Raw genomic sequence first — 19,156 nt, forward strand, 5'->3', positions numbered from 1 at the left:
CACAAAAATGGCCGCCATCAGATCGTGAAACAAATTGAGGTGCATATGTATAATATCATATAAGATGTATGTGTGAAGTTTGATTGTGATTGATCCAGGCATTTCTAAGATACAGGTCTGGACGCACGCACACACGCATCCAAACGGGGACTAACAAAAAGTTGTTATTCACTTTTGGAAAGAGCCATTTTTATTTTCTAGATTTATTTTTTTTAAATTATAGATTAACCCAAAACCACATCGCCATGGGTAAAATATATATTAAACAATTGTACTGCCTCAAATACATGTACATACTGTACATATTTAGATAGAATAATTGAAGGGATTGTAGTACTAGTCTTAGAAGGAATACTAGTCTTGTGAAAAGTATCAATATTGGTGAAAAAATGTTCTACTATAGAAATTAAGTTCAATCCGAGAATTCAGATTTGCAAATATTTGTACCTAATCTTTTGAGAGAAAATATCTGAATGGGTTACCCAATGTTTTCTTCATGACCATTGATGATTATATTTGAAACTTACACCTGATAGGCACTATCATCTTTTTGTACTATTAGACGTAGTACTGCTATAAAAGGCTGGATACCACAGGATTGCAGCATGGATATGGACTCTTCTACGTCTTCCACGTGTATAAGACAATGTTTACCTTGAAACTATAAACAACAACAACAGTAAATACCATGATATCTGATGTAGTACGGTGTATTTAAGGGGCTTAGTCTTTTCCACGAAACAAAACGAAACAAAACCCTGATCCTAGCCCTAACCCTAACCCTAAACTTAAATTTTGATCGACTTCAAACGTCACAAAAAATAAATTTGTCGAGAATATTCAGTTTCCACCTCTTTTCCGCCTACTTTGCAGCTCGTTTCATTTGTGCCGACATGACGTGACAGCCATTTTGGAATTGCTGAACACTGATGGCACTATTCATTTCGTTTTCACAGTGTGAAAGTTTCTCAGATATTATTAGGCCAATGAAAAAAAATGCGAGTTAGGGTTAGGGATTTGTTTTGTGGAAAAGACTAAGCCTATTAAAGGTTGTATTTATGTGAAATACTATATAGCTTAAAGATTAGGGATTTCTAGATTTTAGTTTTGAATATATTTTTTCCAAGTAACTTTGAATGTACAAATTCCCCATTATATGTGAAATGAACATAAAAACATTTTGTGGGATTTGACAAATACAAATGTAATTTTGGGGTAAACACAATATACACATTTGATGAAGCTCAATTTTGCTAAAGTAAGGATATATTTATATAAATATATAAGGGTATGTCATATTTCCCTCAGAAAGAGCAGCATTTTAAACACTGAACTATTATTAAACAAAGTAATTCAAGTTGAAAATAAAGTCATTTAAATTTTGTGGCACATATTCTGTCCACACCTTGAAATATTACAGTTATGCATATTAATGAGGTCACATGGCCAAATTTATGCAAATTATGTAATTAACGGTTTCAATCTTAAAGTAATAATGGTAGATGGATTATCTAAGAGCATCTATGTACCACGTTTCAGCTAAATTTGATGCTAGGTACTGACAATATAAAATGGCTGCCATTTTGAATCAAATCATGTCTTAGATACAGGTCCAGATGGACGTATAGATGGATGCATGGACTGATACACACATCAAGGTCAATTTGTGCAGACTTTCAGATATGCTAATTGTACTATACCTTATCAATCACCTTTCTGATATCGATCTTCATCATGTTGTTCATATTTTTGGAACTCAACTTGTCACTTAAGTCTATAATTAAAAGGAATATCACATATTAAATTCATTATATTAAACTGTTTTCTCATCTCATTTGTGTGATAGTATGAGGTTATCACAATAATACAGCAAGTATGCAAGCATTATCATAGTTATAGTATTCACCAACAAGCGACCTGACAGTTGAAATAGCTCCGCTGTCCTACAAGTACATTGTGATACCCAAGACGAGAACAAATTGTTCACAAAAATAATGTACACCACAAGTATCAAAAGCAACAGGGTTGGTATAGTGTTAAGAATTCTAAAATATCATTTTTTACCAAAACTTACAAAAATATCCGTTAAAAATAAAGAATTGATGATATCAGCAAGAAATTACCAAGTATAAATTTGAAAGCACATGTAATAGAGCTGGTCGTTTTCAAGAAGAAGTCGAAAACAGAATTTTTTTACCAAAAATTACAATTAGAATATTCCTCAAAAAATAGAGAATTGAAGATACCGTCATGAAATGAACAAATCTGGCAGAGGTGAAAGAACGACAACAAACAATCACCAAATATATGAACAGCTCCGCTCCGTCATCTACGATGACAACAGAAGTTAAAAAGGTCAGTGCAATTCTGAGTGGTTTATGGTTTTCTCATATGGTCAAAATAAGTTATATTTTAATAAAAGCAATTTTCTGTTTATAAATGCACAGATAAAATATTTGCATCATATCGTGAAGAAAACTTTCCTGATGTTCTAAATGGAAAACTATTTAACAATGATAATGATCTATGCAAGTCAATCTCTTGGTTCCACTTCAAGACTAAAAGAACGTTTGCAGAGGAAGAAACGCCAGATATGTTCAATAAATTTATGAATTTCATGAACCTTATTAATTCATTTTGAAGTACAGTGCATTCGACAGCTTTCCATGGATTAAGGTCAGGTATTCTCTAGTCTGTCCTTTTTAATGTCAGACCACTTATAATTGATTTGTGGCCTACATATTACACAATTCAAAATCTTAAACATGCATTATAATTATTACCATTCCACTCACAGCTAATGATAAATAATTAAAAAAAAAAGTTTGTGAGTTAAATAAACCTATAAGCTATTGTATGGATAGTTATATTAATGACTTATTAAAATTACACAATTATTTTTCTTTTTCTTTAATTGCTTACCAAAGTTACCAATACAGTTTGTTACCTTATTTGTTTAGTTCTTTTAGTTTTACTCTTTTTTACTATTTCTATTTCCATTGTATTTTGTTTTTTCCTGTTTAATTTATATTCTGCTGTCGGTCATGGTTGTAAAAAAGAGAAACTCTGCCAATGGCATGCAAATATCTTCTTTCAAGCTTGGCAGTTGGAATATTATTGGGCTTTACAACAAGCTATCCAATAATGAATTTTATAACCTTACATCATCCTTAGACCTTATTTGTCTACAGGAAACATGGCTGAATAGCAGTATTAGTAGTGAGAATTTACTTAGTAGTTTAGATGCTTTTGAATTAATTAGAAAAGATAGAAATTTAACTAGTAAAAATGGCTCAAAAGTTCATAGAGGTGGTGTTGCGGTCTTGTACAAAAGCAAATACAAACAGTATGTTACTGAAGTAAATAGCAGTAATAATGAAGTTATTTGGTGTAAAATTGACAAAAAATTATTGAACAAAAACAATGACTTGTATGTAGCCTGTGTTTATATACCACCTGAAAATTCCCCCATTTATAAAAAGATTGATAATTATATCTTTCAGCTGCTGGAAAAGGACATCACTAATTTTTCGTCCAAAGGTGATGTAATTTTAATGGGAGATTTTAATTCCAGAATTGGCAAAACTGATGATCTAATCAATGACAATAATAATAAACATTTACCAATGCCAAATGACTACATTAATGATCATTTTAAAACAAGGAAAAATATGGATATAAATTCTAAATCTAGTGTAAATAAATTTGGCAGAAAATTAATCGATATGTGCATGGAGTGTAATTTAATCATACTCAATGATCGCACAATTGGAGACTCTGTTGGCAAATATACATGTTACACACCAAATGGTTGCAGCGCTATTGACTTTGGGATTATTTCAAAACATTTTTATAACTCTGTACAATACTTCAAAGTTCACAGGCTATCTAATATTTCGGATCATTGCCCTATCTCTTTGTCTTTAGCCATAAACCAAATCATCTATAATGCCCTGAAAAAAAATAATAACAAAAATAAATTGGATCCATTACCAGCAAAATATATTTGGGATGTGGATACAAAAAATAAATTCTTGGCCTCTCTGTATTACAGTGAAAAAAATGAAATTACGGAATTTCTCCTAAAACAATATAACAATGATTCAGAAACAGCTTCTTCAGATTTTGAAAAAATCATATTATCTCTCACAGACCAAAATGTTAAAAAAATCACTCCAAAGTGTTTTAAAAAGAAAAACAAAACAATACTAAAAAAGAAAAAATGGTTTGATAATGATTGCTGGTTGCTTCGCGTAGAATTAAAAAATATTTCAAAATTACTGCAGAAACATCCACTAGACCCGATTATTCGTGGTAGATACTTCAAAACAAAAAAGCAATTCAAAAATTTAGTCAGGAAAAAGAAACATGCCCTAAAACAGTTAAAACTGAATGAGCTTGAAAAATCAAAAAGTGATACATCTAAATTTTGGAAAATACTGAATGATTTAAACAATGACAGTATAACACATTCAGATAATGAACCTATTTCACCTGGGGACTGGTTAATTTACTTTAAAAAACTGTTAAATAAAAACAACACTGTTCACTCTAATATGAAAACACATCTAGAAACTTTAGAGAAAAGTGTGGACACAGTCAATACAGAATCTTTGAATGGTCCTATTCAAAAAAATGAAATTAAAAAAGCAATTAGCCAATTAAAAAATAATAAGTCATCAGCAGAAGACAAAATCAGTAATGAGGTTTTTAAATGTGGTGGTTATTACCTGTCAGACGCACTACAAAAACTTTTTAACATAGTGTTCATGTCTGGCAAATTCCCCGATTCTTGGAATACTAGTCTTATTGTACCCTTGCACAAATCTGGATCAAAATTGAATCCTTCTAATTACAGGGGAATAGCAATTTCAAGTTGTTTAGGTAAATTATTTAATAGTATTTTAAACACAAGACTAGTTTCATATCTAGAAAAAAATAATATCCTCTCTAATAAACAATTTGGATTCAGGAAAGACTGTCGGACAACAGACAATCTGTTTATCCTGAAAACTATTATTAATAAATACCTCCATCAGGACAAGGAGATCATCCATCAGGCAAATGATAAAAATAAATTGAAAACATCAAATAAAATTTATGCCTGCTTTGTAGACCTCAAAAAAGCCTTTGATAGTGATTGGCATGAAGGTCTTTTTTATAAATTGTTGAAAAATGGTGTAAACGGTAATATGTACAAAATTATAAAAGATATGTATGGTGATGTGAAATATAAGGTAAAAACAAGAAATGGTTTAACAGAATCATTTTGTTCAAATATCGGAGTAAAACAAGGATGCAACCTTAGCCCAAGTCTGTTTAATTTATTTATTAATGACCTGCCTGATATTTTTGATAATGATCATTGTGACCCTACACTGTTACACAACACACCCATTAATTGCCTTCTTTATGCAGATGATATTGTGATTCTTTCAAAATCCAAAAGGGGATTACAAAACTGTTTGGATAAACTATCAGCCTACACATCAAAATGGCAGTTGTCTGTCAACACAGATAAAACAAAAATAATGATATTCAATAAGTGTAACAGACTCCTTAACAAGAAAATATTCTTTTATGAAGGAAAAGAAGTCAATATAGTTAAAGATTTCAATTATCTTGGCTTAACTATGAGTCCAAATGGTAAATTTAAAGATGCAATGAAAAACCTAAAAAGAAAAGGAATAAAAGCCTTATTCTCATTAAAGACCAAAATTGGATCTGGTAATCTGGACATGTCCATACTACTGTCACTATTTGATAAACTTATCAGACCAGTTATTGTGTATGGGAGTGACATTTGGGGAGAAGAAAGCTCTACAAAATCAATTGTAGAGGATGTCCAGCTTACATACTATCGGTACATTCTTGGTATCTCAAAAAATACACCAATCATGGCAATATATAGTGAATTGGGAAAATTACCTCTTGACTCTTTTATTAAGAAACAAATGATAAAATATGCCAATCGTATTGCAAATTCCACAAATACTCTACTTCAAGAAGCATACTATGTCAATAAAATTATTAAAAGTAAATGGTTTAAAAAACTTGATCTGATATTAAAAAATATTAACCATTCTTATCTTTTAAATGAAACAAATATTATCTCATTATCAAAATTAAAAACAATTGATGAGAAATTAAAAGAAGAGTTTACAACTGAGTGGAAAAATGAAATTCTAAAAATAAACTAAGAACCTACAAACTTTTTAAAACCAAAATAGAACAAGAAAACTACTTAACAATTATGAAAAACAGTGAACTTCGCAAATCCTTAACAAAATTTAGACTTGGCAACCACTGTCTGAAAATTGAAACAGGCCGGCATACAGGATTGGATTTTAAAGACAGAGTCTGCAATATGTGCGACAATGACCATGTTGAAGATGAACAACATTTTGTCACAAATTGTCCTCATTACAATGAAATAAGATTAAAACTTTACATTGTAGCTAATAAACGTATACCAAATTTTGACAAATTTAGTAATGAAAATAAATTCATATCATTACTAAGTGACGAGAAAATGTCTATTCCTTTAGCGCAATATTTAAAAAACTGTTTTAATACAAGACAGCAGCACCTACATAAACTAAGCCAGTAATACATTCCTTGTATTCAAATTATTATCTTTTTTTTTTTTTAGGCCTTTTTGTTCCCTTACTCTTTATGTGGTTATTTTTCTTTTACTAATATCTGATTTGTAACCCTTTTCATCCCCTCCGGGGGATGTTGTGTGTTAATAAATAAAATATAAAAAAAATATAATATAAGTAGCCACAACCTCAAAAAGGAGAGGCATACTAAACCAAAATTACTAGTGAAAATTAACAATCTCTGCTCAAAGAATGAAGTAGAAACAAATACCATTTTATCACAATATGCCCTTTTACAGTGACCAGAGAAAAAAGTTATATGAAGAAATGTTCATTGCATTCATGGAAAAGCAAGCATGGGTATCATGAAAAACAAAATGGCCACCAGTTAGCCATATTATTTTGAATCACAGAAAAAATATGGCATGCAACTATAACCCAATATGTATGATCATAATACCAACTTTGATCAAAATTGGCCTAGTCATCTCTGAGAAACAGCACCAGACATGTAAAAATTACGATTTAAAGTGCTTTTACATAAAAATTGGGCATCAGCCAGTCATATTGAATTGAATCACAAAAATAATGTTGGTGCAGATGTATCTCTTGGTATACTATCTTTGTACAAACTTTAAAGAGAAACGTTCATTGCATTCAAGTGAAAGTAGCATGGGTACCATGAAAAACAAAATGGCCGCCAGTCGGTCATATTTGTTCCAATCACGAAAAAAATGTGACTTGCACCTATAACCTAATATGTATGATCACCATACCAACTTTGATCCAAATCGGCCTAGTCATCTCTGAGAAACAGCTCCGGACAAATTACGATTTAGCACTTTTACATAAAGATTGGGCATTAGCCGGCCATATTGAAGGGAATCACAAAAATAATGTTGGTGCGCATGTATCCTTTGGTATACTATCTTTGTACAAAATTTAAAGAGAAACGTTCATTGCATTCAAGAGAAAGTAGCATGGATACTATGAAAAACAAAATGGCCACCAGTCAGCCATATTTGTTTGAATCACGGAGAAAGTATGATGTGCACCTATAACCCAATATGTATGATCATCATACCAAGTTTGATCCAAATCGGCCCAGTCATCTCTGAGAAACAACCCCAGACATGTAAAAATGACGATTTAGCGCTTTTACATAAAAATTGGACATCGGTCAGCCATAATGAATTGAATCACAAAAATCATGTTGGTGCAGTCATCTCCGAGAAACTGCTGCAGACATGTTTAGGCATCAGAAATAGCAAATTTTACATCCAAAATGGCCGCCAGTCGACCATTTTTTTCTCCGATCATAAAGTAACTTGACGCGCATATGTAAGACATTATGTATTGTCTTCATGTAAAGTTTGAATGAAATCCGTCAATGGGTGTCTGAGATATAGCTGTGAACGTACGTGGGGACGGAACAAACCCAAATTAATAGTCCCCGTTTTCGGACTTCGTTGTGGGATGGGTTGACTCCACTGGAATATGCTAATAATATTAATGATGTACCTTTATCACATTGTACAAGATCTTTTGTCATGTCAGACTGCAACACCTTATTGACAACCAGATTAACAAGTCCTTCCGGCCCTACTATCAAAATCGGTCGACGATTGATTACTGAGAAACAAACATTATAAAGTTAGAATTAATGCAGCATTCAACTGGATGTGATTAAAAACAACTGAGAGATTGTCATTTGTTGTCACTTATATATCAACACTGATCTCCGTTTAATGCATATTCTACTGAAAGCTTCCACAGAATCAGCAGGCAATGAGTGAATTAACTCTCCAAACACCATTTTCAAGTTTTGTCACCCATAAATTCTGATCCATGTAAGTATGTAAAAATAAATAATTCTGATTTTCAAATCTTTATTTAATCAAAGAAAGCTTAGAAAGAACTCCCATGTGCTGAGAGTATTGGAGACACATTAAATATAATTCGAAATTACTTAGCTGAAAACTAATTATGCAAATCAGAAAATTAATATGACCAGATTTGAGTGTAAAACTAATGAGGTCTGCGCAATGTAACAGAAAATCTATGTCTCCAAGTTTAATTGAAATGTGATTAGAACCAAAAAATTATGAATTATTATGCTTATTAGGGAATTAATATGAACAGATTTTTACCCCAAACTAATTAGGTTTGTACATTGTCCTAGAGCATCTTTGTACTAAGTTTCATTGAAATGGAATAATTAGCACCGCGAAAACTCCAAAATTTCGACCCCTCTAAAAATTTGACCGCCTATTTATTTGCCGGGTTTCGGTGTTTTATTTACCTCCAAATTTTCGACTCCACTAAAAATTGCCGACTCATTCTTATTCGAAAATTGCGACCAGTTTTAGTTTTCCCCCAAACGAAAAAAAAAACGATGTGAGCGTTCAAACGGGACCTTCCTCAAAGGCATGAATCCGGGTTTCTGATTGACTGAGAGATTTTTATTTTATTGGTAACGAAAATATATTCTAAATAAACGAAGTTTCAAATAAAAACGAACACAAAAATCTCGGCATGCTGCGTTTCTGAATTGTTGATTATTACTGTACTCAGTAGTGATTATAATAATGTACACAAAATAAATTTGTTGAATGGTTATGAAATACAAATAAAAGTCAACTTAGTTTCATCGTAAGCGAATGATTCCGGTCTCGTATAAACGTTTGATGCTGTAGGATATCCGCCATGTTCTCTTAGGTCAAATAGGTCAAATCGCTAATTAACCAATCAAAAAGCTGGATGATGCGAAAACGGCATGATTTTTTTTAAATAAAAAAATTAGTTGTTTTTAAAAAATAAACTGGTCATCTGAAGAATAATTTAACATTGTTCACAGTGATAACAGCTCATTCTCGAAAGGAAGCTTACCCGCTCACGCTAGTCACGATAAAAATCATACACGTGTACTCTTGAATAGACAGACGTCAATGACTACGGTAAAACTTAGACTCTATTTTAGCCGGCAGGATTGATTGAAATGTCCGAAAAATGACGCCAAAATACACCTTAAAAGTCCCATTTTATTTTCTTAAATCCCATTATATTTTTTAATCCAAGGGCGAATTTACGGCAGAATTTGGTCCCTCAAATCACCGGTACGGTGCTCAAATAAGGGACACGTGAGCTTTGATTCTAACCGGATACATTGCACTGGGTCGGGGAGATCGTTTGCTAAACTTCCATGTATCTTTTGTCCAATGGGTACCTGTACTTCGAACATTCGCAAGTTTTCCTAGGTAGTGCGAGACAGCTTTGTCTTTTGACCTATTAGTTTTGTGCTGACCTCTTCTCCGCGTCTTGATGTTTTGTTTTGCTTGTCATAATACTCACTGATTGATGACTTTGTTTAGATTTTGAGTTACAACTCGGCCACGACCTTTGCTTTTACCGTGAAACATGAGGAAGTTTACGTCAATTGACGGACATTGCATTTTTTAAAAACTAATGAAGCACACTGTCTATCATCCCCATTTTTTTTTGCTGATTTCTATTCTGAAAAATTCGACCGTCCGAAAATGCACCTTAATTTTGACTCTAAAAACACGTCACATTTCTAACACAAATTATTTAAAACCAGTCGAAATTTTGGAGTTTTTACGGTACTTTAGATATCAGTGTGAAAGATTAAAATTGGTTAATTATGCAAATTAGGTAATTAATATGTACAGATTTTAACCCACAATTATTCAGGTCTGTCTATTGTCCTACAGCATCCATGTACATTCATTGATATGTGATGTATAGTACCTGAGATATCAGTGTGAAAGTTGGTTAATTATGCAAATTAGGTGATTAATATGCACAAATATTTACCGGAAACTAATTGGGTCTGCATAATTCTAGATTCATTGAAATATGATGATTAGTACTTTAGATATCAGTAGAAAAGCTGAAAATTAATTATGCAAATTAGGTAATTAATATGCACAATTATTTAACCTAAAACTAATCAGGTCTCTGCATAGTGTTAAAGGATCTATGTACCAAGTTTCATTGAAATGCGATGATTAGTACTTGAGATACCCGTGGAAAAGCTGAAAATTAACTAATTATGCAAATTAGGTGATTAATATGCACAAATATTTATCGAAAACAATCAATCTCTGCATAGTCCTTGAGTATGTAAGTACCAAGTTTCATTGAAATGTAATGCTAACTACTTATATCAAATGCTGAAAATTAATTAATTATGCAAATTAGGTAATTAATATGTACTGATATTACCATAAAAACTATCAGGTCTGTGCAGTGTCGTATGACATCTATGTACCAAGTTTCATTGAAATGTGATGATTAGTACTTGAGATATCAGTGGAAAAACCGAAAATTGACTAATCATTATGCAAATTAGGTAATTAGTATCCACGGATTATTACCAAAAACTAATCAAAACCTAGCATTAGTTCAGAGCATCTATGTACCAAGTTTCATCAAAATCCAATGAGTGGTTGTTTAGATATCAGTGGAACAGTCATGGAACCACTAAAAAATAGCTAATTATCATGCAAATTAGGTAATTAATATGCACGGATTTTTACCAAAAATTAATCAAATCTGCGCATATGTTCAGAGCATCTATGTACCAAGTTTCATCAAAATCCAATGAGTGGTTCTTTAGATATCAGTGGAACAGTCATAGAACAGCTAAAAATTAGCTAATTATCATGCAAATTAGGTAATTAACGAGCATGGATTTTTACCAAAACCTAATCAAATCTGCGCATTGGCCCAGAGCATCTATGCACCAAGTTTCATCAAAAACCGATGTATGGTTCTTGAGATAGCAGTGGAACAGTCGGACACACATACACACATACACACACACATACACACATACACACATACACACATACAGACACACTAACTGCAAAGACTCCCATTTTGTGCTTCGCACATGGGAGTCAAAAAATCATCTCGCTTGAACCTTTTTTTTCAACTGAGAACTCACAATAATATTTGAGCACATATGCTAAAAGTTAAGCATCAAATTAAATAAATTGTTGTAAATTTATAATGTTGAGGGAATTATTTCATTTTGTTTAAAACTATACATTACTGTCCAGTTAAAACTAGCATTCCAATGGTAACATACAAACTAGCATTCCTATGGTAACATACAAACTAGCATTCCTATGGTAACATACAAACTAGCATTCCTATGGTAACATACAAGCTAGCATTCCTATGGTAACATACAAACTAGCATTCCTATGGTAACATACAAACTAGCATTCCTGTGGTAACATACAAACTATGGCAACATACAAACTAGCATTCCTATGGTAACATACAAACTAGCATTCATATGGTAACATACAAACTAACATTCCTATTGTAACATACAAACTAGCATTCCTATGGTAACAAACAAACTAGCATTCCTATGGTAACATACAAACTAGCATTTCTATGTAACATACAAACTAGCATTCCTATAGTGACATACAAACTAGCATTCCTATGGTAAGATACAAACTAGCATTCCTATGGTAACATACAAACTAGCATTCCTATGGTAACATACAAACTAGCATTCCTATGGTAACATACAAACTAGCATTCCTATGGTGACATACAAACTAACATTCCTATGGTAACATACAAACTAGCAGTCCTATGGTAACATACAAACTAGCATTCCTATGGTAACATAGAAACTGGCATTCCTATGGTAACATAGAAACTAGCATTCCTGTGGTAACATACAAACTATCGCAACATACAAACTAGCATTCCTATGGTAACATACAAACTGGCATTCTTATGGTAACATACAAACTAGCATTCCTGTGGTAACATACAAACTATCGCAACATACAAACTAGCATTCCTATGGTAACATACAAACTAGCATTCCTATGGTAACATACAAACTAACCTTCTTATAGTGACATACAAACTAGCATTCCTATGGTAACATACAAACTAGCATTCCTGTGGTAACATACAAACTATCGCAACATCAAACTAGCATTCCTATGGTAACATACAAACTAGCATTCCTATGGTAACATACAAACTAGCATTCCTATGGTGACATACAAACTAGCATTCCTATGGTAACATTCAAACTAGCATTCTTATGATAACATACAAACTACCATTCCCATGGTAACATACAAACTAGCATTCCCATGATAACATACAAACTAGCATTTCTATGGTAACATACAAACTAGCATTCCTATGGTAACATACAAACTAACATTCCTATGGTAACATACAAACTAGCATTCCTATGGTAACATTCAAACTAGCATTCCTATGATAACATACAAACTAGCATTCCCATGGTAACATACAAACTAGCATTCCCATGGTAACATACAAACTAGCATTCCTATGGTAACATACTAGTACCTCAGGTATATGTAGGTTGAACGTTTTGTCTTTAATAAATTAGAAAACTGCAGGTATATTCATGAAATGAAAAACACTGGATAAGACCACACAGGGCACAAACAAATCTGACATCAACGCAATCTGAACAGCAGTTTTCAAGAGGTAAAAATAGAAAACTATATATACAGTATGAGGTTCATGCCAGGATGAAGATAAAATGGAAAACACTCATTATAGTAAATAATTTACACACAAACAAACATCACATTTTTGGTTTAAATCAAGAATTGGACTATGTTCAAAGGAATTTTAAGAAAATATTGTTACGGAATTATGGTACATGTATAGGACACTAGACATCAATACATAGCTTACCTTTGGTATAAGGCTCTGTGGAAGGCAGTGAGAAATCAGCACCTACTAGTAAATAGATAAAAAAATAATCAAATTACTACAATGGCCAACCAGACATGAGAATTCAGGAGCAGGTAAAGACATTAAAAGGGTCAACCTTTACCCTGGCCGAATGTGTGACAGCCTCAATGGGAAGGACAATTCCACTGGCCAATGGGAAGGACAATTCCACTGGCCAATATTCGTTCACTAACAAATGCGACTTTGGGGCAACCTTGGTTAAGGTCCGCAGGTGCTTGTGTTCGACTGGACCTGGTTGACGCCAGGATAGCGCACTAAATTGCCATTTGATAGAGATGGCCACACAGTCCTGTCATGTAGTCCCGAACATGAATATGGCCTCTGTTGCAAAAAGCACTATGTGTAAGCACTTAGTCTAGTACTTGCAATTTGCACATTAAAAAAAGTCAGGAGAGACAATTGTTACATTCAATGTCCGTAACTGTTGCCCTGGAACAAAAACATTTTTTATTTCTCTTTCATATCCAAGTTCAAGTAAAGTTAATGTTTCCAGTATCATTTATTATAACACACTTTCTAAAAATGTTTTCATGGTGAGAAATTAAGATACTTTACAATTTATCATACTTTCCTGGTTATAAGCCTTTCCCTGGGTAAAATGCCGAACATGAAACCTGGTCATTGGACATTGTTTTCCTTTTCAGGATATAAACAGTGTTCATTGAGACATTTGTGAGTTGTGAAAAAACAAAAGTTTGTAGCAGCAAGAATTTAAATTGTTAAAAGATTATTTTATATACCCAAAATTATAAAGCAATATTATACATCTTTCATCGTAATGCCATAAGTTACAGCTTGCAGTAATTTTGCGGTGTTGCACTGGGTATTTTCATCCTACCATATTAGGAAATGTGAATTCCGAATATGGAGGGTTTGTGTGTGTGAGCGTCCTCACAAACATGGCTGCTACCAGGGTTTGACCGTACTCCACATAAACAAGTTCGCTGATTCTGTTCTAATCTTTTTGGATTTTGACATTCCCATGATGTATCCTTGGGAGGAAAAGATGTATAATAATAAGGTTATTAGAAGGATAGTGCAAAGTATGCACTCAGACAGTATGCCGTCTTATCGACCTCTGCTGCGCATTGGTCAATACTGCCGCTGTACTGTTTTTGTGCATACTTTTCGGTATCCTCATAATAATCTGAACAAACACTACCTAATGTAAATAAATAAAAAGCTTACTAACAAATGGTATTATATATGTATTATTAAAAAGTACCATCTCAAATAACATAGTTCATCCTTTTTACCTGCAGCTGCAGTGTCAGTATCAGTTTTTATTCTCCGCCTTGCCTTTGGTCTCAAACTAAACTTTGATACTCTATAAACTTTTTCGCCAGGAAAACATCCTGTTGTCTGAGCTTCAGGTTCAGAAAGTAATCTTCTCAGTGGTGTCTTTGGCGGAATTGATTGTTGTTTTATCAGAATCTCATTAGCTCTAGAAAATAACAAAGTGTAGAGATATACATTTTATTGTGAAACAATGGCTGCCGCTGGTACATATTTGATTGAATTGAGAAACAAAATAGCGGCCACTCTGTGGTATTTTATTGAATTGAGAAACAAAATAGCGGCCACTCTGTGGTATTTGATTGAATTGTGAAACAAAATAGCGGCCACTCTGTGGTATTTGATTGAATTGTGAAACAAAATAGCGGCCACTCTGTGGTATTTGATTGGATTGTGAAACAAAATAGCGGCCACTCTGTGGTATTTGATTGAATTGTGAAACAAAATAGCGGCCACTCTGTGGTATTTGATTGAATTGTGAAACAAAATAGCGGCCACTCTGTGGTATTTTATTGAATTGAGAAACAAAATAGCGGCCACTCTGTGGTATTTTATTGAATTGAGAAACAAAATAGCGGCCACTCTGTGGTATTTGATTGAATTGTGAAACAAAATAGCGGCCACTCTCTGGTATTTGATTGAATTGTGAAACAAAATAGCGGCCACTCTGTGGTATTTGATTGAATTGAGAAACAAAATAGCGGCCACTCTGTGGTATTTTATTGAATTGAGAAACAAAATAGCGGCCACTCTGTGGTATTTGATTGAATTGTGAAACAAAATAGCGGCCACTCTGTGGTATTTGATTGAATTGTGAAACAAAATAGCGGCCACTCTGTGGTATTTGATTGGATTGTGAAACAAAATAGCGGCCACTCTGTGGTATTTGATTGAATTGTGAAACAAAATAGCGGCCACTCTGTGGTATTTGATTGAATTGTGAAACAAAATAGCGGCCACTCTGTGGTATTTTATTGAATTGTGAAACAAAATAGCGGCCACTCTGTGGTATTTGATTAAATTGTGAAACAAAATAGCGGCCACTCTGTGGTATTTGATTGAATTGTGAAACAAAATAGCGGCCACTCTGTGGTATTTGATTGAATTGTGAAACAAAATAGCGGCCACTCTGTGGTATTTGATTAAATTGTGAAACAAAATAGCGGCCACTCTGTGGTATTTGATTGAATTGTGAAACAAAATAGCGGCCACTCTGTGGTATTTGATTGAATTGTGAAACAAAATAGCGGCCACTCTGTGGTATTTGATTGAATTGTGAAACAAAATAGCGGCCACTCTGTGGTATTTGATTAAATTGTGAAACAAAATAGCGGCCACTCTGTGGTATTTGATTGAATTGTGAAACAAAATAGCGGCCACTCTGTGGTATTTGATTGAATTGTGAAACAAAATAGCGGCCACTCTGTGGTATTTGATTGAATTGTGAAACAAAATAGCGGCCACTCTGTGGTATTTGATTGAATTGTGAAACAAAATAGCGGCCACTCTGTGGTATTTGATTGAATTGTGAAACAAAATAGCGGCCACTCTGTGGTATTTGATTGAATTGTGAAACAAAATAGCGACCACTCTGTGGTATTTGATTGAATTGTGAAACAAAATAGCGGCCACTCTGTGGTATTTGATTGGATTGTGAAACAAAATAGCGGCCACTCTGTGGTATTTGATTGAATTGAGAAACAAAATAGCGGCCACTCTGTGGTATTTGATTGAATTGTGAAACAAAATAGCGGCCACTCTGTGGTATTTGATTGAATTGTGAAACAAAATAGCGGCCACTCTGTGGTATTTGATTGAATTGAGAAACAAAATAGCGGCCACTCTGTGGTATTTTATTGAATTGTGAAACAAAATAGCGGCCACTCTGTGGTATTTGATTGAATTGTGAAACAAAATAGCGACCACTCTGTGGTATTTGATTGGATTGTGAAACAAAATAGCGGCCACTCTGTGGTATTTTATTGAATTGTGAAACAAAATAGCGGCCACTCTGTGGTATTTGATTGAATTGTGAAACCAAATAGCGGCCACTCTGTGGTATTTTATTGAATTGTGAAACAAAATAGCGGCCACTCTGTGGTATTTGATTGAATTGTGAAACAAAATAGCGGCCACTCTGTGGTATTTGATTGAATTGTGAAACAAAATAGCGGCCACTCTGTGGTATTTGATTGAATTGAGAAACAAAATAGCGGCCACTCTGTGGTATTTGATTGAATTGTGAAACAAAATAGCGGCCACTCTGTGGTATTTGATTGAATTGTGAAACAAAATAGCGGCCACTCTGTGGTATTTGATTGAATTGTGAAACAAAATAGCGGCCACTCTGTGGTATTTTATTGAATTGCGAAACAAAATAGCGGCCACTCTGTGGTATTTGATTAAATTGTGAAACAAAATAGCGGCCACTCTGTGGTATTTTATTGAATTGTGAAACAAAATAGCGGCCACTCTGTGGTATTTGATTGAATTGTGAAACAAAATAGCGGCCACTCTGTGGTATTTTATTGAATTGTGAAACAAAATAGCGGCCACTCTGTGGTATTTGATTGAATTGTGAAACAAAATAGCGGCCACTCTGTGGTATTTTATTGAATTGTGAAACAAAATAGCGGCCACTCTGTGGTATTTTATTGAATTGTGAAACAAAATAGCGGCCACTCTGTGGTATTTGATTGAATTGTGAAACAAAATAGCGGCCACTCTGTGGTATTTTATTGAATTGAGAAACAAAATAGCGGCCACTCTGTGGTATTTTATTGAATTGAGAAACAAAATAGCGGCCACTCTGTGGTATTTGATTGAATTGAGAAACAAAATAGCGGCCACTCTGTGGTATTTGATTGAATTGTGAAACAAAATAGCGGCCACTCTGTGGTATTTGATTGAATTGTGAAACAAAATAGCGGCCACTCTGTGGTATTTGATTGAATTGAGAAACAAAATAGCGGCCACTCTGTGGTATTTTATTGAATTGTGAAACAAAATAGCGGCCACTCTGTGGTATTTGATTGAATTGTGAAACAAAATAGCGACCACTCTGTGGTATTTGATTGGATTGTGAAACAAAATAGCGGCCACTCTGTGGTATTTTATTGAATTGTGAAACAAAATAGCGGCCACTCTGTGGTATTTGATTGAATTGTGAAACAAAATAGCGGCCACTCTGTGGTATTTTATTGAATTGTGAAACAAAATAGCGGCCACTCTGTGGTATTTGATTGAATTGTGAAACAAAATAGCGGCCACTCTGTGGTATTTGATTGAATTGTGAAACAAAATAGCGGCCACTCTGTGGTATTTGATTGAATTGTGAAACAAAATAGCGGCCACTCTGTGGTATTTGATTGAATTGTGAAACAAAATAGCGGCCACTCTGTGGTATTTGATTGAATTGTGAAACAAAATAGCGGCCACTCTGTGGTATTTGATTGAATTGTGAAACAAAATAGCGGCCACTCTGTGGTATTTTATTGAATTGAGAAACAAAATAGCGGCCACTCTGTGGTATTTGATTAAATTGTGAAACAAAATAGCGGCCACTCTGTGGTATTTTATTGAATTGTGAAACAAAATAGCGGCCACTCTGTGGTATTTGATTGAATTGTGAAACAAAATAGCGGCCACTCTGTGGTATTTTATTGAATTGTGAAACAAAATAGCGGCCACTCTGTGGTATTTGATTGAATTGTGAAACAAAATAGCGGCCACTCTGTGGTATTTTATTGAATTGTGAAACAAAATAGCGGCCACTCTGTGGTATTTTATTGAATTGTGAAACAAAATAGCGGCCACTCTGTGGTATTTGATTGAATTGTGAAACAAAATAGCGGCCACTCTGTGGTATTTTATTGAATTGAGAAACAAAATAGCGGCCACTCTGTGGTATTTTATTGAATTGAGAAACAAAATAGCGGCCACTCTGTGGTATTTGATTGAATTGAGAAACAAAATAGCGGCCACTCTGTGGTATTTTATTGAATTGAGAAACAAAATAGCGGCCACTCTGTGGTATTTGATTGAATTGTGAAACAAAATAGCGGCCACTCTGTGGTATTTGATTGAATTGTGAAACAAAATAGCGGCCACTCTGTGGTATTTGATTGAATTGTGAAACAAAATAGCGGCCACTCTGTGGTATTTGATTGGATTGAGAAACAAAATAGCGGCCACTCTGTGGTATTTGATTGAATTGTGAAACAAAATAGCGGCCACTCTGTGGTATTTGATTGAATTGTGAAACAAAATAGCGGCCACTCTGTGGTATTTGATTGAATTGTGAAACAAAATAGCGGCCACTCTGTGGTATTTTATTGAATTGAGAAACAAAATAGCGGCCACTCTGTGGTATTTGATTAAATTGTGAAACAAAATAGCGGCCACTCTGTGGTATTTGATTGAATTGTGAAACAAAATAGCGGCCACTCTGTGGTATTTGA

General features: G+C 33.9%; 1 protein-coding gene across 1 annotated transcript in view; it reads right to left on the reverse strand.

Annotated features, from left to right (window-relative positions):
* Window positions 1-19,156, reverse strand: part of LOC102808610 (caspase recruitment domain-containing protein 11-like) — a 61,292-nt gene that overhangs the window by 6,290 nt on the left and 35,846 nt on the right. The window contains exons 17-21 of the mRNA XM_085502647.1: window positions 14,657-14,844; window positions 13,341-13,385; window positions 8,124-8,234; window positions 1,701-1,774; window positions 528-661 (exon numbers count right to left, since the gene is read on the reverse strand). Coding sequence (XP_085358773.1) covers window positions 528-661; window positions 1,701-1,774; window positions 8,124-8,234; window positions 13,341-13,385; window positions 14,657-14,844 — 552 coding nt within the window. The remainder of the gene's footprint in view (window positions 1-527; window positions 662-1,700; window positions 1,775-8,123; window positions 8,235-13,340; window positions 13,386-14,656; window positions 14,845-19,156) is intronic.

The sequence above is a fragment of the Saccoglossus kowalevskii genome, chromosome 8, assembly GCF_978046115.1.
Source record: "Saccoglossus kowalevskii chromosome 8, keSacKowa6.1, whole genome shotgun sequence".
Lineage (NCBI taxonomy): Eukaryota > Metazoa > Hemichordata > Enteropneusta > Harrimaniidae > Saccoglossus > Saccoglossus kowalevskii.